This window comes from Morchella sextelata (genome assembly GCF_020137385.1).
Source record: "Morchella sextelata strain SCLS chromosome Unknown scls_7, whole genome shotgun sequence".
Classification (NCBI taxonomy): domain Eukaryota; kingdom Fungi; phylum Ascomycota; class Pezizomycetes; order Pezizales; family Morchellaceae; genus Morchella; species Morchella sextelata.
In genome coordinates this window covers 637,486-659,411 of record NW_025408622.1, presented here as the reverse complement: position 1 = coordinate 659,411, position 21,926 = coordinate 637,486, and the positions used below count along the sequence as shown (strand labels likewise).

Genomic DNA, 21,926 nt, shown 5'->3' with positions numbered 1-21,926 from the left:
CAATTCTATTGAATAGATTGTATCCGAGTGCAAGAGATAAATGGCTTCTAATTCCAACCGCTTCTCCGACAATTTTGTCATAGGCTACGCGACCGTACATAACCTCATACTCCTCATACTCTAGCCCCAAAGGGCCGCGAGAACCTCGAGGATACATACATAAATCAATCCGAGAGACATTTGAGGAAACTGACTGCAAGTGCCAGCTTCTACTGCCGTGTTTGGCGACAGACGCGACCCGCGCTGGAAATGCAGCAATGGCTGAACCGATTGCCGTATGCCAATGGACGACACCCCAAGGCATTTTAAAAAATAATTCTCTAGTACGCGGCAACAGTGGATTCGACAGCTGGTCGGAGAGAAAACACATAGAAGGGAGTAGGAGAGTTCGATTCGGTTTAGGTACCTATGGATAAGGCAGTGGAGATACTATCCTAGTCCAATGATAGGTCGATCACTACATGTATTAAGGTGCTTGAGCTAGTTGAGGCCCAAAATTCGAATCCTGAATGCTCGATCCAAATTTTGTTGCTGCTCGGTATCGTTCCAATTGTATCGATAGTTCTGTAAAGAAATAAGGTCTAGCAACTGAGAATCCTTAATTGAAGCGCATGCTTGAGCTTAGGGTTAATTCGTAGGCAGCAAATAGATAGTCGTGTGTTGAACTAAATTCCAGGATACGTCCGGTCAAGATGGTTCCAAAAGATCATGATGTAAATACAGCAAGCACTTACCTACATGCTAAAGCTGAAGCCTGAGATAGACGTTTGTGGATTTTGATTGGTGGAGAGTCGAAGAGTCTAGCCAATTGCAACATTACTACCTTAGCGCCAAGTATTATCTATCTCGTTCTTTCGTTAGAAGATGGAGCCTGTTCACTAAAGCTTAAACCTGTAGCAAGTCGCTCTGTGACCATCACCAAAGATTCTTCCGTCATATGGAAAAGTAAAACCTAACTTGTGTACCTGCCGCTTCTAAAGCAGCGCAGCTCCAGCGGGAACTCAAGACGCTAAGATTACTGACTAAGCCAGACCCTGATTCAGCCTCCCTCCCGTCCCAAAACAACAGGAGGTAAAGCCAGATGTTCACCGGAGAATAGCAACCTTTCTCTTCAACCGAAAAATCACAACCTTTCCCTTCTGTTCTCATTGCAAGTTTGATAAACCAGCGAATTCAAAACTCTTACAAAACCTTTACAAGCAGCTTTTCTTCAATAATACAGCCTCGATGGCCTCCGTTAATCCTTTTCGAGACATCAATGTCACTGCCTCAGCCTCGCAGTACACTTTCCGGTCCCCCTCGTCTCCCAATGCCCCCGCTCTGGTCATAGACCGTCCCTCTGGGGATATGCGGTTGGTCGAATCGCCGAAAGCTGAAGGAAAGCGGGTAACAAGCATTGCAGGAATTATGGGCATGATCCGTTTGCGTCTTGGTGGGTAGTTCTCTGCAGCAGTTAGCACCTCCGAGCCTGGGTTGGGTGCTTGAGCTTCAGTAATTAGGGAATGTTTGCTTGAGGGTTTCACTCGAGCTGACTCTTTTACTAGATAAATATATAATCATTATTACAAAAGCCTTACTTGTCGGACGCATCCGCGGTCATTCTGTGTACAAAGTTCAAGCTGTCGAGTTTTTACCATTGCAAGATAGGCATTTACACGTATGTCATGGTTTAAGTTTTTTGAGTACTAGGGGCCAGAACAAACCCTTATAGCTGAGCAGTTATGTTAATGTCAATTCTCATTCTCATAGGATCCCGATGAGGACACCTACCTTTCGCTTTTACGTACGCACTTGCGTACCGGGCCGATGTATCTATCATATTCGTTTGACCTCACGAACTCATTTCAGCGCCAGTCTACGGCAAATACCTCGCTACCACTTTGGCAAAGGGTATGATTGAAAGCTTTTGTCCTAAGTACCCCCACAAAGCTGAGGGTTGAACGCTGATTTTTTTTTCTTTCTTTTTGGCTAGGCGGATGAACGTTTCTTCTGGAACAGACATGTCCAATCGGATCTCATTGACATGAGAAGTTCCAATCCTGCTGTAAGACAACACATTTTATCTATATTTACCCCACATAAATCCTGCATATCCCACGAGCATCGTTCCCAGACATTCGATTGGAAGATGCAAGACTAAACCAAACTTGGAATCACATCCTGGGCTTAACCATGCTAACTTGACTAGGTGGACCCTTATATTCTTCCAGTGTTTTTCGGTTATCTTAACGTTAGCACGGTCACGATTAAGTCGACCAGCTTAACCTTTGTTCTTATCACGCGAAAGTCTCGTCATCGTGCTGGTACACGATACTTCACTCGCGGAGTTGATGAAGCCGGAAATGTGGCAAACTACAATGAAACGGAACAAATTGTAATTCTGGGTGACACTTCGGGTGGGCTTGGGGGTTACGACCAGAGCTCTATGGCTGGCAAACAAGGTTCTCAGAGCGTCCAGGTTCTCAGTTATGTGCAAACAAGGGGAAGTGTTCCAGTTTATTGGGCGGAGGTGAACAACATAAAGTACACTCCTAAAATTCATCTTAAGAGCTTGGAATTGGCCAAAAGCTCCGCGAGGAAACATTTTGATGAGCAGATCCGGCTATACGGCGACAATTATATGGTCAATCTAGTCAATCAGAAAGGACGCGAGGAAAGAGTCAAGGCGGGCTATGAGAACATGGTCAAAATGCTTGTTACTTCACCTACAGAGAGTAGAGAGAGCTCCTCGAAAACGTCAGAAAGGTTCCGGGAGATTGAACCCATGGGAAATGCAAAGCTAGTCGACCGCTTGCATTATATCTATTTCGATTTTCACCACGAATGTGGAGGAATGAAATGGCATAGGGTCCAGTTATTGATCGACAAATTGGGTGACGGATTGCACGAGCAGCATTATTTCCACTCCATCGAGGGCGGTGCAACAAACACTGTGCGAAACTACCAAAAGAGCGTTGTAAGGACGAACTGCATGGATTGTTTGGATAGGACAAATGTCGTGCAAAGCGTATTGGCCAGGTGGACGTTAAATCGTCAGATGATCGATTTGGGAGTGCTTCAGAAAGGGGAAAATACTGCCGATTTTGAAAATTTTGAAGTGATGTTTAGAAATGGTAAGGCTCGATTTTCTTGACGTTGACTTTGTGATTTTGTCGTATGATTATGACGGCTGGTATCTGGTGGTTGGCTGGATTATGGCTGACATTTGATTCTAGCGTGGGCTGACAACGCCGATGTTGTGAGCCGAGCCTACTCCGGAACTGGAGCGCTTAAGACGGATTTTACCAGAACGGGGGTGCGAACAAAAGCCGGGGCACTCGCAGATTTATCAAATTCGATAACCCGGTACATCCGTAATAACTTTGCCGACGGACCCAGACAGGATGCCTATGATCTTTTCTTGGGAGTGTACCTGCCATCGACAAGCAGCAACATCTCCTCCTCTCTCCTTTTTGTCGATCGACGCCCGATTCTGATTCAAAGTATACCGTATATCCTCTATGCTGCAATGTTTCTTGTATTTGCAGCCTTTGTGTTGCCCCGTCCAACTGGAAGCGGTCTGATCAGTATCAGAATCTTTGCGCTTTTCTGGCTTGCTGTAGGATTGTGGGCCGCCAGCTTCATTTGGAATCACGGCATGCTTTATGTCAACTGGCCCAAGTTGAACGTGCCGGGATTTGCAGCGGATGGATACAACGAGGCGCTGGGTAAGGCCAAGAAAGACAAGATCGTGGGAAAGTGGGTAGAGAGGGGTAACTTTAGTAGTGGAGCCGGTGTTGGCCGTGAACGGGGCTCTAGTATTAGCGGGGGAAACATCAGACTTATTCACTTGGAGGAGGGGAAAAAGAGGATCGAATAGTGGGTATTGAGTATCACCTGGGAGTGTGGCTTGGCACGTTACATCCAGTGTGTGTTGCTTTGTGTAACCATTGCACAATGGTGGGGTGGCACAGAGGCCTGTACAAGCCTTCACCCCGTTCGGAGCGACTTGGCCTGATGTTGCAGAACGAGCTGCTGCTGTTGCCTAACCAGGTTTCCGCGCCCTGTTATGTTTTACTTTTTTTAACCCTCCTGTTTTCTTTTTTTCAAACCCTACCCAGATTTCAATAGACAGATTAGTATGGTTACCTACGCGTAGCTTTGGAAATTTCCTTGCGTTTATATATAGAGATTTTTTTATTTGTTCTTTGTTCTTTTTTGTTTTTTGGGGATTTGTATCGTGAGCTGAACAATGTGCTTCTTTTCTTTTCTTTCCACAGCTAACCCACATATTTCGTCCAATATCATTTATATCTATGCAAGCCACCGTCTCATTTGTTGAAATACCACGGCACTAATACATAAATTCATTGTCATATCGTTACTTGCATTCCTTCAATGACATTGGGCACAGCCTGCACAGTAAGAGGGGTCAGATAAAGTTTTCGGGAAGTACAACAGGATCAAAGGATTTTTATGAGGCCTTCATGGGCATTCACCTCGGATGTTTGATTACATGTACTTACATGAACATATCGGTAATAGTATCGTGCCTCACTCACACCTTTTCCTGGTTTTGTGTAGCGGAAACATACCACAGAAAAGAGGCAAAGAACTGCACTTGTGTGCCTTCTTCGACAGTTATGGTGCACGTTTTTGTTTCTCGATGCCTACATACATGCAGGTACATATATGTAAGTATTGGGGGAGCCTTGTCTATCAAATCGAGGAAACAAAAAACTCGGCTGCAGTCCACATGCCTGTTCTTTTAGTAGTAGTACTAGCGTTGCTTGCTGGGGAAAACGCCTAACCAGCGGCTAGCACGAGTGATAATACATGATTTTGTGTCCTACATGAATAATGCGTGGGCACCACATGCATACATGTACATGTACATACATATAGTGCTATCCGCTTCACTTTGTCAAGTAAACCATAGGGAAATCGGTACTCAATCACCGACATCATATCTGATATGTATAAAGATAACACGCTGCATTTGCATTGTACATACCTTAGTCGAGTGAGGCTGTGTGGCGCACGCAACCCTGTCCCCGACACCCCCTGTAAGGAAATACTGGCTCTAAATATGTTTTCCTCTTGATGATCTGTAATACAGTTAAATTAAAAGAAAAAACTTGCTTTATTGACGTAATTAGTTCTTTTCACTATAGATCTGCATTGGGTGTATTGTTATTTTATTGGTCTAAGAACTCAAGGCTGGCCAGAGAGCAGTGATATCTAAGACAAATCATCGAGAAAAAGAAACAAAGTCAATAAACGTAAAAAAGACTGACGATACATAAGGCTAAGGATTCAGAAATTGTGGAAAGGGAAGCAGATAACAACTACGACCGTCATGAAACAATCAAAGAAATCTAAAGTCTTGTGAACGTTCTGAAAATAGGAAAGAAAGAAAAAACATAGTCTCCATACATATAAACCTTTACGTACCATAGGCTCTTGTTGGTATTCTTTCCATCTTGGAGCAAAACCGAGGCCCTTGAGAATGTGTATAAGAATTTAACACTTTTGCTCAAGCAGTGCTAGAATTATTTCCATTCCCTCCTAAAACCACAGAAAAAGGCGTAAGTAAATTTAAGTCTTACGAAGCCGGTCTATCTAGTTTGAAGTTCAAAGGGACTTACCTTAACAATCAACCTATACAGCCACATCCCCTCTCCCTCTGCAATTCTACCTCCATGACTTCTTCGACTACTAGAGTAGAATGGAGGTTGTAGACGTTGTGCCAACGCATTATATGCTGTAATCATTGCCTCTTGTATATCAGAGGGTAAATCCGTAACATAATTATCTCGAACATGCACTTCTTGCAATCCGCACTCATCGTTGATATCTGACCAACGTCCATCAACATCATGCCCATAGCGTGATTGAGCTGACCATAACTCTATGACAACCTTTGTAGCATATGAATGTTGCTCTTCATCCGTGTCGAAAGACATCATAGTCAAAAGATGACCAGCTATCTTTTGTGCCGCTCGAGCCTTCTTTTCCAGATTGTCTAGATACTCCTCAACCTTCACGACCATATATGGATCACAAAGCATATCGTAGAGCCGATCCTGTGGTCGAGTGATATAGCTTCCTTTGGAACAAGCGGGGCTTCCTTCTCGCGGTTTGAAGAACGATGGCGGTGTCCATATCTTCATCAAAAGCCCAATGTGTTTAATATTTGCTAAACGAGTGCGTAAAGTTCGAGTCTTGAAATCTCGAGTAGACAAAGAAAGAGCGTGGCTAGCATGGGAAACAGGGTCTAAATTGTCTAGGTAAGACAGGATATTGAGGAGCAGCTCTGCGGGCATTTCGTCAAGCATGATGATATCTTCAATGTAGGTTTATTGATAGAATTGATATGAAATGAGATCAGATGAATTGAGATGAAATGAATTGGGGCAAAGTAAATTGGGATGAATATGGCTGATAGAATGATATTTCGAGCTCTTTTAGATTTCTGTTCGATGTTGTAGGATTGTAATATGATATCGATCGAAAATGAGGAAATCCAAGCGGGTATTTATGTCTAAAGGATAATGGATAGATTCGAGTCTATCGATTCAGAGTTGCCATATATTAATACCGAAGTACAATGCTCCGCCGGCTCGTCCGATGTCGAGTAAACAAACCACCTCGAGCCCTAAACCAAGCCTACAATGATGCAAATAGTGTAACACAATCAATAACTGGGGCCAGATTTGGGAATCAACGTTGACTCGTCGTGGATGACTGGACCATCCCAGGTTGAGTCTAATATGAAGTAGTAAAGTTGAGTAGCGTGAGACTAGATGATGTCTTGGTAGGGGAAGAGGGTGAGGAAAAAACGGCTGCAGTCCATTGTACATACAGCTACCGGGGGTCTAGGGCTCTTTGCTGGTATCCGCAGATACTTGGTACCACTTAATAGCCATCTATTTGTGTGTATCTATTCTGTCTTGGGCTTCATACCACGCAAAGGTCATATGGAGCTGCATATGGTGTTCGAACACTATTCAAGCGAGCAAACCATGAAGGGTTTGTGCCTTGCGAATGCCATTACTGACGCAGGCACGTGCGGGTATGGAAAAAATCGACCAATGATCTCGGGGCTGTCTAAGTAGAATTGTGACAATAATGGGATTGAGGTGCGTAAAGTCCCCTGTACTATTCGAGGCGGACCAGAGCATAGTACACGGCTGAGCACGGATACAGAGAAGTGGTTTTATTCTCTCGTTCAATGATCAAACTTATACCAGGCTAAACCAAACTTGAGTTTAAATCTACCGAAGCTCTTATTAACGGCCAAGTAACTTGGGACCTACCCGGGGGAAGGGATAAGGAGTAAATAACGGACATTGCATGATATGCAGCAGTAGTACTATATGGGTGGGGAGGTAGGATGTCTGAATGGAGTGGTGGGTATACTCCGAGTACAAGATGTTAGGGCAATGCAAGCAATCCACAAAGGAGATTGGTGGAAGTTAGCGAGGGCTAGAAAGGAATAGGTGGAATAGTCCTAAGAGAATAGTTTTCAAGAGGAAGAAGAGTTTGTGGACAGCCACCATACTGATACTACAGACTCAGCCCCCATTGGGATTATTGTTCGCCTTGGCCATTGGCCTGAACAGGAATAGATGCATGCAAAGGATCTGGTACTGTACAAATGACATGGGGTTAGTAACGCGTGCAAGGGTTTGAGTCAGAAAAATAGTGTATAAAATAGAATAGATGTTTAGATGGTCATTGCGTTGATATTTTTTTTGTGGATGGTCGATAAGAAGGATGACGATACACTTCAACGACTGTCATTTTGAAACCTAGAAAGCTTGACGTTGAGATTGTTACTACCTAGATTCACGTGATGGTAAGTGTGTACCTTGGTTGCTATGGTGGTGACTTTGGACCAGGCCCTACCATCGCGACCTCTAATTTTTTTCACTTGGCTCAACTCAACAACAGCATTAAGTGAATTATCCCATCAGCGACAGCTACTATTCAACACCTCCGACACCGACCAGGAGGCTGATTATTTCATCATGTCGTTATTCGCTTCCGGAGCGCCTCTTGCTCGTCTCTCACTTCTCCTCCGCTCCACCACCTTGTCACTGTCTACCCCCGCTACAATTGCTACCTTGCCACGGATCGCTTCCAACAGACAATTCTTTTCCACTTCGCTCATTCCCTCTCTGACTCTTCCCTTCCTGGGCTCACGAGTGTCATGGAATGTCGTTCAGCAACAGCAAAAGCGAGGGATGAAAGTGCGGTCATCAGTCAAGAAGCTGTGTGAGGGCTGTAAGGTACCATAATCTCCCGCCCTATCCTCCCCATAATCTTGTACCTACATTGCTGTGTTTTCTCTCGTTACTTTTTGATTTTGAATATTCGCCCTCTCCGGGTTGTGAGGTAAACATTTGCCTGACTGCCTTGCAAAACGCCTTACAGTCTGTTCGCCGAAAGGGTAGAGTCTACATCATTTGCGACAAGAACCCTAAGCACAAGCAACGTCAGGGTTAGGTCTAACACCACCTATTCAGCTGTGGGAAGGGTCATAACTGGAGTTTGAGTCATGCCAAAGACTTGATCTTTCTCTTGATGGAGGAAAGCTATTTTACCTTTGTTGGGAGAAGAGTCCACGGAGGAAACTATTGAATGAATTTCCTGTAAAGGCACTATGCTATTAGCTAGCATATACTCTTTTTCCGGTCTACAAATGGTCCATGTAAATCAAGGCGTTTTACTAGTGTTCCTGGGAGTACAACTGTATATTTTGCAAAACTGTGTCGTTACCATTGGTACTACTGGACCGGCCAAGGAATTATGAAGCCAGCCTTGGCGGGGATCAAAGTAATACTGTGTCTGGAGACATTTGCAGACGGCCTCGCTTTCATCCGGTCCAAGGACGGTATTACCGTCCATCTCATCTCATCTGTACCTCAACACCTGGCTCCGCCATTAACATGCCTGTTTGCACCACCACAAACGATCTTGTACTTCCTTTGTACCACCGTCAAAACTAGGCGCCAAAAATGGGACAAAATTGTAAGGCACTCACCAAAAGTTTGGAACGTCATATTCTTCCTTTTATATTTTGGGTCCGGAATAATATATTTTCTGGAATGTTCTTTACCAGAGTCAATCTCATGGCATCTCGGTATTCATCAACAGCGATCAAGCCCATTGCTTGCAAATACACGTCGAGAACACCCGCCCCAGTGCCGTATAACTGTCACGATAATGCCAATATGTTACGCACAAATATTAATGCCTAGTATTAGTGTACGTATGGTTTTTAAGTCAAGATCGACGAAAAATGAAAAAGACGCCTTTGTATGCCTTGCTACTTCAACCAGAGTGCAAAGGTCTTCGTAATCTATATCAATAGGTGCTCATCAATACTGTTAAAGGATGGCACTAGTTAATTCCTAGATTCCTCTTTAAGGAGTCATATCTCAAAAATGGTGTATCTACTTCGAAATCGTTACCATCGACATATATTGCTCATCTGATCTATTACCACTGTCAATCGCCGTCAGATAACCGCCCAGCAATTATGGTTACATCTCTGGATGATAACCCTCCATACTCTAGAATTTCTTTCTTTTCGGTGAGAGTTATCCGGCCTATCGGTTTGGACCGTTTTACAGGGAGATCTAGGGTGAGATTAGTGTTACGTTGTGTATGCCGGTTTTATTAACAACCTGATCAGAGAAGCACACTCACCTCTTTTTTTTTTAAAAAAAAGCATACCATGATCTGATACGTAATGTCTTACCTTCCTAACAATCGTTATCAGTTGTGCCACAAGCCTTAGATTTTGTTACTTTGGCGGATATCCCATTCAGTACTATATTATGCCAGGGCTTGCGTGCATTTGTAGATACTTGGTTTATTTTCGCGTCCTAATTGCGTGCGCCGTTTGATTGAAGTTAAGAAGACGATTCTCTACGCACATGTACGCAATCAGGTGTAAGATGAACTAAACTATGTACAAGGTACCAATCACGAGATCCGCCCCCGTTCACATGATACTAATAGTTTCTACCAATAAATCATGACTACACACAAGCAAATAACCAAACTGTTAACTTTAACCGCCTTCCTTCCTTCCCTCATCTCTAACGGAACTTGACGATCTTAGCGTAATAAAATTCCGCCCCAAATTTGGAGAGCGGAGTCTTCGAGGCGAAAAAGCAATTGACAACGCCAATACTCTAACATAGTGACTCTATCACTCTTATAACACAACCTTATATTTGATTGTTGATGCTTAAACGACACGGCAGTGCTCTAAGCTAAAAGAAATACAGAGAGGATTCGAACGAGTGATAGTTCATGACGGCTTATCTTATTCCTGCCATGACCGGCCCCTACGCACATTACATTCAAGAATTTTGTTTGGCACAAAAAGCCATATCATTTTGGGCCCCTAGTACTTGTTTTCTCTCTGTAGAGCGCGTAGATGATGGGCCTTGTTTGGTGATCGACATCCCCTGAATACACATCATTTCCTTAGTACATGTATCTACAAGAAACTGGACCTTATCAGATGACTTGTAGTATGTATAGTCTTACTCATCGTTACTAATAAGATCTACTTCTATTAGTCAGCTTCTACCATTCAACAGATCGGAAAGGTATCTTTTCATAAAAATTAAGCAAGTGTCTGGCTTTTGATACCTGTCGAGATCTTCACTGACCGAGTTACAGTTCTGTACCTGCCTCCACTCAAGACATATATATACTGTGTGATATATAGGTATACAACTGGGATAATCGTTAGAATATCTTAAGGTTCCAAAGAAAAGTCTTTTATAAACGCAGCAGCGTAATGAACGTATACCTATATTTCATTTATTTCAGGAGACAACTCTTCTCTCAGAAACCTCTCGATCTCTCCTCGTCTGTACCAACTATGCATTACACCCAACGGCTCTTTGGTCCACCGCTACCACAAAACGCTCATTCATACATGGGAGTCATCTACGCCACCAACATTCACCGTTGTCCCCTCCTTCGCCCACCTATCTTTAAAAAGGCCTCACCAGCTCGTAGATATTATAGGATCTTGAGTTATAGCTTCCGAGTCTAGTCTCGTAATGCAACAGACTGGTTGAACTTATACCAGACAGTGAAGTCTGTTCCGGCTCACTGAGAAAGTCGGTCAATTCCCGAAGTTCCATGATGCCTTAGTTACTGCAGTTTGTTTCTGGATTAAGACCTGCCTGACAGGGGAAATTCTATAGCAGGCAAATTCATACAAACTCGACTGGCATTGCTGTCAGACCTCAAGGACAATCACCCTTTGGAGTCCCGTGGTAGCGATAGTGATAGTGGTAGTGGCAATGGTAGTGGTAGTGAATCTTTGACCACCAACTGTTCAAATAATAAAAATTCTACCATGAATGTGAGATGGGGCTAATCAAGGGAGCTTTCCATGAGCTGGACATATACAGTATTGTATTCTCCGTAAACGGGTTGGGCTCTTTCCGGAGGAACTGGGTATACGCGCAATCCTGGCGCCATTCCTATATTTATTCCTTGAGTAGAAGGCGCACTCATGAGACTTCCCGAATGGACCGACTTCCTGAGTAGGCTAGAGTAGGTTTATTTAATCGTAGTTGGATAGGGCACAATCTACACCGAAATAAAGCATTCAACAAACCGTTCAACACTAGTACTATGTTACGGTGTATCATGATGACAGGTGTTTCGATGCGCCTGCATGCAAGGACAGAGTGATACCTTGTGATGAAACATGGCCACAGGATTTTGCCAAGAAGTTCCATATCTGCTGCGAAGCCCCTAAAAAAGGTTGAGATGGAAGCGGGAGGATTGATATGTTTAATAGAAGACCATACCGTTGTACATGTATTCGTCTATCGTTTATCCCCACAGCTAGAACATTTTGTTAGGGTAGAGCAAGGGTTTTAGCCGCGGCTCGTCCCGACGTCACCTCAACAACCGAACAAAAAAATCCTCATGCGCTCCACATTACGGGCTCTTTTCCAGAGTTCCTTGCCCACAATGGTGGCTGGAAACAAAGTGCCGAGTCTAAAACACGTGCGTAGACCATTCAATCCCTGATATTAAGCAGCTTACTGAAACCCAAACGGAATTTGTGTAGTTTATCCAGAGAGCCCGAGTACTATCTTTATGGCGAGATATACTGCGAGCATTAAAACGTGAGATATCTCCCAGACTATAGCTAGAAAACGCATGTTCTTATGTGAGATGGGGGTAAAAGGTGTCAATGACCCTGTGACAAGGTCGGAGCTGCATGATTACGCGCGGCAAGAGATCTTGAGAAATAAGAACATTGATGATATTGTCAGTGAATCCTGCTCCATTAGATACTTGTATCGAAAACTAAATTATACTAGACTCATATACGGTATTTGATATCGGTAGGCCTCATCCCTTCCAACTATAATGACACGGTTTGGCCTCATCTCATCCAGTGAAATCTAGACAGGAAGAAAAGAATTTGAAACTATGGAACAATATACTTTTCGTTAGTTCCAATAAAAGAATATTTATGTAAATTTGGATTGTACGTAGGTAATAGCATTTTCACAGGGTTAGAAAGCGTAAAGTGGGGATCTAGGTCAATATAGTCGAACCAGAACATCCCGTTAATTCCTATCATAGGATCCGAGCACAGGCACATTATCTACATGTGTATATGTCGTGGAGACGTATTAAATCCTCTATTTTAAAAAAGAGTCGACTAGGAAAAACCTAGCCCTGAGAATTATCTCTTTTTAAATCTGAATTTCAATTCGTCCTCACTCTCGTCCTCGCTTTCGCTCTCATTCTTCAGAAACATAGTCTTCTGTTTCTTTCCAACACCCATCCTACCTAAATTGGCAGCAGATGCGCCCCTCTTTATTCCTCGAGAAGGCGAATCCGCTATAGAAACCGTTTGGCTTGAGGCTTGGGTGTGTGCCTGCGTTTGTGTCTGCCTTGTAGATCGCGCTGAATTAGTGGGGGCAGGTCGAAACTGAGTATCACCCTTATCGGAGTCTCCACTGTCTTCGTTAACCAGCACTGACGCCGTTTCCCGAGCCGTCTTTCTTGTTGATTTATTACTTTCATCATCAACCCAGTAGCCTTGAGATATCTTCTTAGCAAAGTCCCAGAGAGAAAAAAAAACAGTGTGGAAAATCTTACCGTCGCCAATCCCATAGTCCTTCCCTTTGTGCTCAACCAAATTCACCATTACGCTGCCCCTCATAGTCCTCATGCCTCCGCCCCTTCCTTGCCTTCTAAATTTCTTGAAATTTTTCCTCCCGTTCCACTTGTCATCCCATCTATCGCCATCATCACCATATACGCCTCTAATCGGTTTATCGGTCCTTGGCTTGATCTCCATAACCTCTACGATAGCCAAGTTTCTCATCTTCTCAACCTCAAGACCATCCATCGCCGCTAGTTCCTCTTCCCTTGCTCTTCTAGCTTTTTCTTCTTCCTGTTGTTTGATTTCACGAGCTCTTGCAACATATGAATCCTCTTTCTCACTTAGAGCCTTCTTACTTTTGCCTTTCAGAGGTGTTTGCTCCGGCGTTTTGACGACTTCAGCTGGTTCGTCCGTTGGTGGTATGGATTCGCGAGGCTCTTCCATTATTGTTTCCCCCCTTCGGATCCGCTCTTCTTCCTCTGCAATCTTCCGCCGTTTCACTTCTCTAGCCCCAGGAAGCATGTCCATTATATCAAATTCCGGACCCTCAATTGCAGCCGGGCGTTTTCGATCAACAATGACAACGCATGGGGGGGCAGGTAATCTAGTACTCGACTCTGTAGTCGATACGGACATTCGCTCATCATCTTCTTCTTCTATAGGTGTATCGGAAATTCTCTGGCTTTGATGTGTCTGGCGTGTCTGGCGTGTCTGCCTTACTGAACTCTGGCTAGCAGTCTCTTTGACCTGAAAAGAAGCTTGAGTGCGTGCAGGAGGTGAGGGCACTCTAGCCCCAGAATCCTGTAGCTCCGTCTTTTGATTTGTAGTACTTGATAGGCTTTGGACTGGGGGTGGTTTGAATTCCGATGGATCGATTGCAAATGGGTCAAGCGTTGTTTGACGAGTCCGAGCCTGAGATTCCCACATGTTAGTTGATGCTAAGAGAAGGGTTTGATAGGGATCCTACTCTTCCACCTCCACGTCCACGTCCGGAAACCATGGCTGATGGAATTGGCATCTGGGGGGCAGTAGTCTCTAGTATTTCCATATTCGATTTCGTTGGCGTAAGAGTTGATTTAGAGGGTGGATTATTAGGGATACGAGTGGAAAGAGTCATTTCTACTAATCTTATGAATATTAATGTTTCCGTAGATGGGGCGAATTCTTAGGGGAGACGGACCCTGACCGGGATCAGCTAACAAATTTGTAGGTTGCTCTCGAAGAGGCAGCCTCAAACGGCTCGTATCACACATTAGGATAATATCCAAGAATTCGTTTTGCTCTATCATACGAAAGCCCAGCCTATGATAATATTAGTCAAAGAAATTCATCGGAGATAAATTCATCTCCAAGAATGCCTTGAAATCATCGTGTATACTGGATTGTTGGAGTCATACATTTCTTGTACTTCTGTAGAAAGTTGATTTACCCATTCCGGATCCTGCTTTCCGATAAATCTGACTATGACAACTTGCGACCCCCTCTCTCGTTTATTCACGAACTGTACCAATTCTTCAGCTGTTGTCTTCTTCGGTTCCAGATCAAACATCTCTAATTTTCCATGTGCGTCCGTGATCGGACCTAAAAAGTTTTCATACTGAACCCTTTCGCAAACTATAAAAGTATAGCCTTCGAACAGAGAGTTCCTCTTCTTATCCGGTCTAAATCTCCAAGGCTCTCGGTCTTTAGGTTCGTTAGTGCGCGGTGGAAGGTAGCTCTCCGGGTTTGGCCAATTCCCTTCAAAGTCTACTTCTAAGGGCGACCCTTTCACTCGATCATCATCTCTCGGGGTATTGGCCTCGACGATAGCATCAAGATACTCGGGCGTGACTATACGTTTTCCGTTTATCAGCGCTTGTAATCCCACAGCGGTGTTACGTTTAGTCGCAATGACATGTGTAGTTTCTGGAACATATCCGCCGATTGTTTTGATATCAAGAATTTCGACCTTCTTTTGGTAAGGTCTCATTGCTTTCTTAATATCTTTGCGTTCTTTGCTTGAAAGAGAGAAAGAGATAACAACAGGTTCCCAAAACAGCCTAAATGTTATTGTGAGCTAGATTCTAAGTGTATGGAAGATGAATTCTACCTAAAGCCTGGTTCATACTTCCCAAGATGAAGAAAGTGCTCGTCTCCGCTTAATGTCTTGGTCTGATCTCTCATTTCTTCGCCATCGAGTCTGGTTCCATGTCTGGTGCCACAGTCTTGAACGAGAACATTTGGACGATAGTGTAACTTCAGCTGAATGGAACAAACATTCAGTTAGTAAAGTATGTCATGTTAGGTTGTGGCTGTAGAAGCTACCCCATCACCCTCTGAAACCATTTCAACCTCGATGACCAAATGAATCCTGGATATTGATTTTTGTGAGGGCATCGGCAGATTTACTAGCCCCGTAGGAGTCAACTAATGCTCTCACCCTTCTAATTATGGCACTCAAAACCTCATACCTTCTTCAGACGGAACTCTGCCTAGGACATACTTCTTGCCAGGCTTCAACCATAGTTTCTTACCAGCGAGAACTTCACCTTCACATTCAAGTAGCCACATTTCTAGAAATGTTGTGTGGCAGTGGCCTTTCGAGGGTGATAGAGGACGTGAGTAAAACGCGACCGAGCCAATCGACCGTTGATTTCCACGGGTTTACGCGACAATACACGACAGGGGTGAGGTGGTAGGTGCTCTCACGTGATTATCACAGATTCACGTTCATCCGTGCTTTGTTCGATTGCATCTTTGTTAATGGAGTAGTTTTTGTAGAACAGGCCTCAAAATCAAATTTTATGGCTTTTCAATCTTCTTCCGAAGCGGAAGTGATCGTCAAGGCAATTGGACCCTATTGCCATAATGAGTGACGCAGCCTGACGCGCCAGGCCAGATCATGCATGGCGCCCCCCCGCAAACGGGCGAGTGACGAGTGAATAGTGAGGGGCCCAGCAAAACCACGAGACTTGCAAATCAGCATCAACAAACAACTCACAACCCATAAGATACCCATTCATCGCCCTCCATCTACCTTCAGTCCCAATCCATCTCATTCCCACAACATCAATAGCTATGTCCGAAGAAGCTCCCAACTCCCCAGATACTACCCCCATTTCTCCTATCAAGGAGCGCAAGAACTCCTTAGAGCAGGGTATGCAAGCACTGTATCATCAGGGGTGATAACTGGCCTAACATCAAATAGCTCTCAAGGCTCGCCCAGACGAGAAAGAGCTCAAAGAACGCCACATCTTGCATACTGGAGCTCCTGCTATTCAACAGGTTCAGCACGGTAATGACATAGCTTAAGTTTTTTGTTATTAATAACTTCACTAATCTATCTCGATCAACAGACCTTGAAACAGCTATGGCCAAGGATGCTTTAAAGAAACATCTGGCGAAGAGACCGGAGAAAGAGGATCTTGTGCAGCGTATGTGCTAGCTATGTATCATACCCAACGAATATTTACTGACTTATTATCAATTAGGCAATATTCTTCCTGTCAATGCCAATGCTGTCGCTCCAGGTATAGTGGCACATCAGAAGGAATTGGAACGGTCCATGTTGGAAGACAATCTCAAGGTTTGTACTCAAAAGATGGATAATTTAGATTTGGGGTGGATGCCCTCGTGCAGAGTTCCGGCCCGCCTCAACGAGCTCAGACATATCTTGATCCGTTCTCTATTGACACGACTATAGGAAAAACTTGCCCACCGTCCGGATCCCAAAGCTGTCATTCAGCAGGGAATTCTATTGCGTAAATATACCCTTAATACTCACAGTCAAAATTCAAATAATATACTAACTCGATACTTAATTCCCAGCCGATGAAGACCCAACCCGGCCTCAAGAATAATCGATATCCCTTGTCTTTGAATCATAGCTCCAAATTCAATACTTGTTGACACTCCCAAATGCTGTTTTTAAGGGAGTGTGTCAATGAGATTGTTTGTCCCTTTGTCTCTAGGAGTTAAACCAGTTTATTGCAGCACGAGCCTTTCAGTTTTATATTCGGTAGGGACGAGATTATATCAAAGCAAAACCAAAAAAAAGAAAGAAAAAAAGCAGTGAGGGTTGCTGTTTTTTATTTTATTTATATCATTGTTGGATCTCGTTTTGTGCCTAGTCCTCCTACTTTTGCTTTAAGTACGGCGAGTTCCCCGCTTTTTAACCCCGCTGTTACCCCAAGGCGAAGGTGTAGCCGTGATAGCGACGACCCCTAGTACCCCCTAGACTATGTCCAGATATAATTAATCCACGTCCCCAAAGTAAGGAAGTAAGCAGTACCTTCGTTATGCATAAATCGCTCCATTCAATACGTGCACTCTGCGGACCTTCTCCATCTGGCTCCATCTTGGAGAATATGAGAAACTTCTAGAAACACAACCAAGGATTAGTAGACCGGAAAGCCCGAAGAGTATTAGAACTTAGAACGGGTTGCGATACGGGCGTTTGACTCACGATTCCGTACGAATCCTTTATAAGATCGTATCTACTTCTTGTAAACTTCCGTCGTATTTTCCACAGCTTTGAATCCCCGATACCCCCGCAAAGATCGAGAGAAGTGTGAAAATAATAACGATGGTGAAGATTGAGCCTTTTGCAGTTGAACAAGTAAGTTCTCAATCATTGTACCCGTTGATGAAGCTACCTACTCATATATATCGCTACAGTGGATGGACAGATACGAGACTGTTGCAACCTATAATATCGCCGAGACTTGTTGCGATTCCTTCTCTCTCACAGACCTTTCCTTATTATCATCGTCGGATTCAGGCGAAGATAAGTTTCAGGAATCCCTCAATAAACTACTAAAAAGGAAGCTGGGATACGGGCACATTCGCGGCTCCCCCGAGTTTCGTGAAAATGTTACAAAGCTCTACTCTTCGTCATCTCCTATGGGAAAGCTCCCAGTTGACAACGTTCTGATCACCCCTGGGGCTATCGCAGCTAACTTTCTGCTGTTATATACCCTCGTAGGGCCTGGTGACCATGTTATTTGCATGTATCCGACTTACCAGCAGCTCTATGCCGTGCCAGAGTCTTTAGGTGCAGAGGTGGAGCTCTGGAAGTTAAAGGAGGAAAACGGATTTACAGCCGATCTTGAGGAATTGGAGAAGCTCATCAGGCCAGCCAGCGAGGATGGAACCGGAGGAACTAAGCTCATCATTATCAAGTACGATTGACCACCCGCCTTACTACACAAAACAAACGTTGATACTAACTTATACAATCGCACCCAGTAACCCCAATAACCCTATTGGGAACTTTCTCCCTTCTGACGCACTCCATAAGATCGTCAATCTCGCTAAAGGTTCTGGCAATATCCCAATTCTTTCTGATGAAGTCTATCGCCCTCTATTTCATTCTTTGGGCACCTCAACACATCCGCCATCTATCATTGATATTTATGATCATGGTATCGCAACTGGCTCCATGTCTAAAGCATTTTCGCTCGCAGGCTTACGTGTGGGATGGATCGCCGCTCGCCAACACAAGGTAATCGACGCCTGCGCCAGTGCACGAGACTATAATACCATCTCTGTATCACAACTTGACGATACAATGGCAACACACGCTCTCTCTCCTAGCGTCGTCTCGAAGATCCTAGAACGAAATGTAGCATTGTGCAATACAAACCTAAATATTCTCGACGATTTCATCACCCGGGTGCCTGAGGTTAGTGACGGGAAATTTAACGCCTCGTATATCAAGCCTACCGCCGGGACTACAGCATTTGTAAAGTTTGAAAGGAAGGATGGGGAAACAGTGGATGATAAGAGATTTTGTGAAGAACTACTGGAGAGAAAGGGGATCATGTTTCTGCCAGGTGGGGTGTGCTTTGGGCATGGCGAAGAGTTTGCAGGGTATTTTAGAATTGGATATTGCTGTGGAACGCAGGTGCTGAAAGCTGGGCTCAAGGGAGTGGGGGAATTTTTGAGGGAAGAATTTTAGGACTTCGAGACATATCTGTTTCGGGATAAAAATTGGCCTCAGCGCTATAATCGTGAAATATGATAGCTCTTTGACCCAACTACATATATAAAAGGTGGATCATTGCAAGGGCAATAAAATTGAGACCTGTTGGAATACTTTGCTGAGATGACCTGCTGTCGATGGGTGGTACCAGGCCCGAGTGATTAGTCGTGAAATTATTAACCTTCACATGGGTCACGCATTCTCACATGTCAAGGTCACCCATGTTAGTTAACCCTGAAGTCGCAACCCACTTAAAGTTAACCTGGTGAGAAGCACTCAGGGTTCAAGGTCTTGGCGCTAGATAAAAGCAGTGAAAATTATTATGCTACCGGTAGTAGGTACTGTCGCAGTAAGTATATAGTAAGTAAGGGAAGGGTATAGAAGCACAAGGCAAGCATATTCGAGACTACTCGGAGAAAATAAAATAAAAGAGTCCCTCCGGTTTATAAAACTCCCAGCGAAGTAGTGGAAAGAAAGCAAAGGAAGGAATAAAAAGATAAGAGATGATGAAAGTAGAAAAATGAGGCCGGCGCTGCGACGAATTACAAAAAAGACACCCCAATACTCTATCACCGAATTTTAACATCCGGGCCTGACAATACAGAGAGGTGATCACTCCACAACATAGTCGATCAGCAAACTCGACAAGTCTACAATTTATTCTCCCCACACCCACCCCTAGAATTACGTTCGTGGTCGCATGTTGACATCCTCGGACGCTTCCTCGGATGAAGCGTTCTTGGGTTTACTAGGGCTGCCTTTTGTGGGAGCATTTTTTTTGGCTTCAGCCTCCTTTGCCTTGCCCTTCTTATCCTTCTTATCGTTTTCTTTCTTTGCAGCATCAGCGACAAGTTGCTCGAAAACCCCTTCGGGGAATTCTTCATCGGGATCACGCTCGGCCTATGTAAAGTTAATACTTGCCCATGCCTAAAACAGGAAACAGGGGTTCTGTTATCAGGGGATGCTTACGGCTTTGAAAATAGTACCAATCATAATTAGCGCATGCGCTCTCTCGACTCTTTTCTCCAACTTTACGTTCTTATCGTTCAAAACCCTGTCGCAGACATCCCTCAAAACACTCTGGATCTCGGACTTGCTCCCTCTCCACGCAGCCGCTAAGATTTTCCCCGTAACCTTCCGTTCGTATTCGGCTTTCTTCTCATCTGTCCAGTCGTCGCCACCCTTTTCTTCGAGTTTTGCCATCTCCTCCATTGTCATTTGGGCGTCAATCGCGGTGGAAATAGTTCCCCAGGTATCCTTGACGATATTGCCCTTATCCTTTAACCTACTAAAGAATCCACTAATTCCTAAGAACTTTTGGGACTTGATGAAAGATGCACCCTTCGATATGTAAGTGTACCCAATAGCTAGTAACCACCGTTAGCCCCCATCCACGAGGAATCAGCCTGGCCGCGGTAACCTACCATGAAGGATCTCAATTCCAAAGCTCTCCATCTTGAGGTTCTCAACCTCACATTTCGTCTTTTCATTAAATGAGCGCGTGGTGTCCGGACCTTTATCGGTCTCGGTCCAAACACAAATTCGATCAACCAATTTTTTGGTCAACATCTCAACCCTCTTATTCCTAGTCTCTCTCTGTTCCGCCTGGAGTGCAGCAAATGCTTCCCGCTGCTTTTTTGTCATTCCAGCCTTCTTCCTGTCCTTGCGCTTCAGCTCTTTCTCCTCCTCTGTTAGGCCCTCAGCAGCCATCCGGTCCTCTTCGGATTTGTCCATGAGCATTGCCCTCGTTGGAACGCCTTTTGGACGAGGTGTGCTGGATCTGGAAGCAGTAGGACTGGACTTTGTAGGAGGTATTGGTAGCTCGGAACTAGAAGTAGCAGCCGCTGCCTGTGGCGTTGGGGTAGTTCCATCTGGTGTGACAGGAACAGGTGCATGAAGCTCATCAGAAGTTGTGGGCTTGTGCTCTGTGGGCTTGTGCTCCCCAGACACCCCGGGGGAAGAAGAACCTGATTTGATCTCAGAATCCTTATTTTTGGCTTCTTCTTCACTTGCCGCTTCTTCCTCCTCCATCTCTTTCATGGTTATCTCCATAGTCCGGGTAAGGTCCTTCATTAAAGAGAGTTCCCCGATCCTATCACGTCAAGATCAGTGAAGCCGCGCGTGGTTATGTATGAAAGGGCAACAAACCAATCTTCAAACGCATCGCCACCAAATATCATGCTGAAGAATTCCGACGGATCCTCTGTAAACGACCTTCGTGTTAGTAAAACGGACCGCTCAATGAACTAATTCCAGGGTCTCGAAAATGCAGACAAAGGGCCATGTACCGAATCCACTATCTGGAACAGCTCTCTCCTTTCCGTATTTGTCGTACTGTTTTCTGAGTTCTTCATTGCTAAGTACTTGATACGCTTCGCTGATCTTTACGGAGTTAGTATCAAGCACTTTAATAAGATAGACAAGTATAAAAGCGCTTCCACAACATAGGAAGAAACCTTACAGCTTGAAACTTAGCAGGCGCCGTCGGGTCGTCAAGATTCTTGTCAGGATGTAGTTTTATTGCAAGTTTCCTGTACGCCTTCTTGATCTCCAGTTCCGAGGCAGTGGGCGTCACCTCAAGGGTGTCATAGTACTCTGTTTCTTTCACCATCGTAGGTTGTTTATTTGTAAGTAAAGTTTCAGTTCTGTGAAGGGTATTCTCAATGTCGGGTGTTTATTTCATGACTGAGGGAAGGACGGTGGAAGAGGGAAGAAGAGAGAAATCAAATGAGACCCTGGAAGGCGGCGGAGTGGGGCAGTGGCTGGGGTAGTGACGTTGCGTTAGCCCCAATTGCTGCGGCCTGGTGACTC

At 44.4% G+C, this 21,926-nt stretch overlaps 7 protein-coding genes across 7 annotated transcripts; 4 read left to right on the top strand and 3 right to left on the bottom strand.

Annotated features, from left to right (window-relative positions):
• Positions 1–1,227: 1,227 nt before the first annotated feature.
• Positions 1,228–3,859, top strand: H6S33_011857 (uncharacterized protein; the record flags this gene model as incomplete). Its single annotated transcript, XM_044843204.1, has 6 exons — positions 1,228–1,432; positions 1,545–1,657; positions 1,750–1,890; positions 1,973–2,044; positions 2,189–3,113; positions 3,216–3,859. The coding sequence occupies 6 exons, from the start codon at positions 1,228–1,230 to the stop codon at positions 3,857–3,859; spliced, it is 2,100 nt and encodes a 699-aa protein (XP_044695525.1).
• Positions 3,860–5,502: 1,643 nt separating this feature from the next.
• H6S33_011856 (uncharacterized protein) lies at positions 5,503–6,050 on the bottom strand (the record flags this gene model as incomplete). The annotated part of the gene is made up of 2 exons (XM_044843203.1): positions 5,503–5,547; positions 5,628–6,050. 2 exons carry the CDS (start codon positions 6,048–6,050, stop codon positions 5,503–5,505), a joined length of 468 nt encoding a protein of 155 aa, XP_044695524.1.
• A 5,950-nt stretch (positions 6,051–12,000) lies between these two features.
• Positions 12,001–12,437, top strand: H6S33_011855 (uncharacterized protein; the record flags this gene model as incomplete). The annotated part of the gene is made up of 5 exons (XM_044843202.1): positions 12,001–12,036; positions 12,101–12,158; positions 12,221–12,303; positions 12,357–12,380; positions 12,435–12,437. 5 exons carry the CDS (start codon positions 12,001–12,003, stop codon positions 12,435–12,437), a joined length of 204 nt encoding a protein of 67 aa, XP_044695523.1.
• Positions 12,438–12,727: 290 nt separating this feature from the next.
• H6S33_011854 (uncharacterized protein) lies at positions 12,728–15,703 on the bottom strand (the record flags this gene model as incomplete). Its single annotated transcript, XM_044843201.1, has 8 exons — positions 12,728–13,086; positions 13,147–14,065; positions 14,121–14,275; positions 14,334–14,455; positions 14,551–15,192; positions 15,261–15,394; positions 15,458–15,540; positions 15,604–15,703. 8 exons carry the CDS (start codon positions 15,701–15,703, stop codon positions 12,728–12,730), a joined length of 2,514 nt encoding a protein of 837 aa, XP_044695522.1.
• Positions 15,704–16,210: 507 nt separating this feature from the next.
• H6S33_011853 (uncharacterized protein) lies at positions 16,211–16,992 on the top strand (the record flags this gene model as incomplete). Its single annotated transcript, XM_044843200.1, has 6 exons — positions 16,211–16,289; positions 16,341–16,427; positions 16,489–16,566; positions 16,624–16,718; positions 16,836–16,893; positions 16,961–16,992. 6 exons carry the CDS (start codon positions 16,211–16,213, stop codon positions 16,990–16,992), a joined length of 429 nt encoding a protein of 142 aa, XP_044695521.1.
• Positions 16,993–17,717: 725 nt separating this feature from the next.
• Positions 17,718–19,091, top strand: H6S33_011852 (uncharacterized protein; the record flags this gene model as incomplete). The annotated part of the gene is made up of 3 exons (XM_044843199.1): positions 17,718–17,750; positions 17,810–18,312; positions 18,380–19,091. The coding sequence occupies 3 exons, from the start codon at positions 17,718–17,720 to the stop codon at positions 19,089–19,091; spliced, it is 1,248 nt and encodes a 415-aa protein (XP_044695520.1).
• Positions 19,092–19,799: 708 nt separating this feature from the next.
• On the bottom strand, positions 19,800–21,726 carry H6S33_011851 (uncharacterized protein; the record flags this gene model as incomplete). The annotated part of the gene is made up of 6 exons (XM_044843198.1): positions 19,800–20,015; positions 20,085–20,482; positions 20,540–21,207; positions 21,264–21,318; positions 21,404–21,497; positions 21,577–21,726. The coding sequence occupies 6 exons, from the start codon at positions 21,724–21,726 to the stop codon at positions 19,800–19,802; spliced, it is 1,581 nt and encodes a 526-aa protein (XP_044695519.1).
• Between the last annotated feature and the right edge of the window lie 200 nt (positions 21,727–21,926).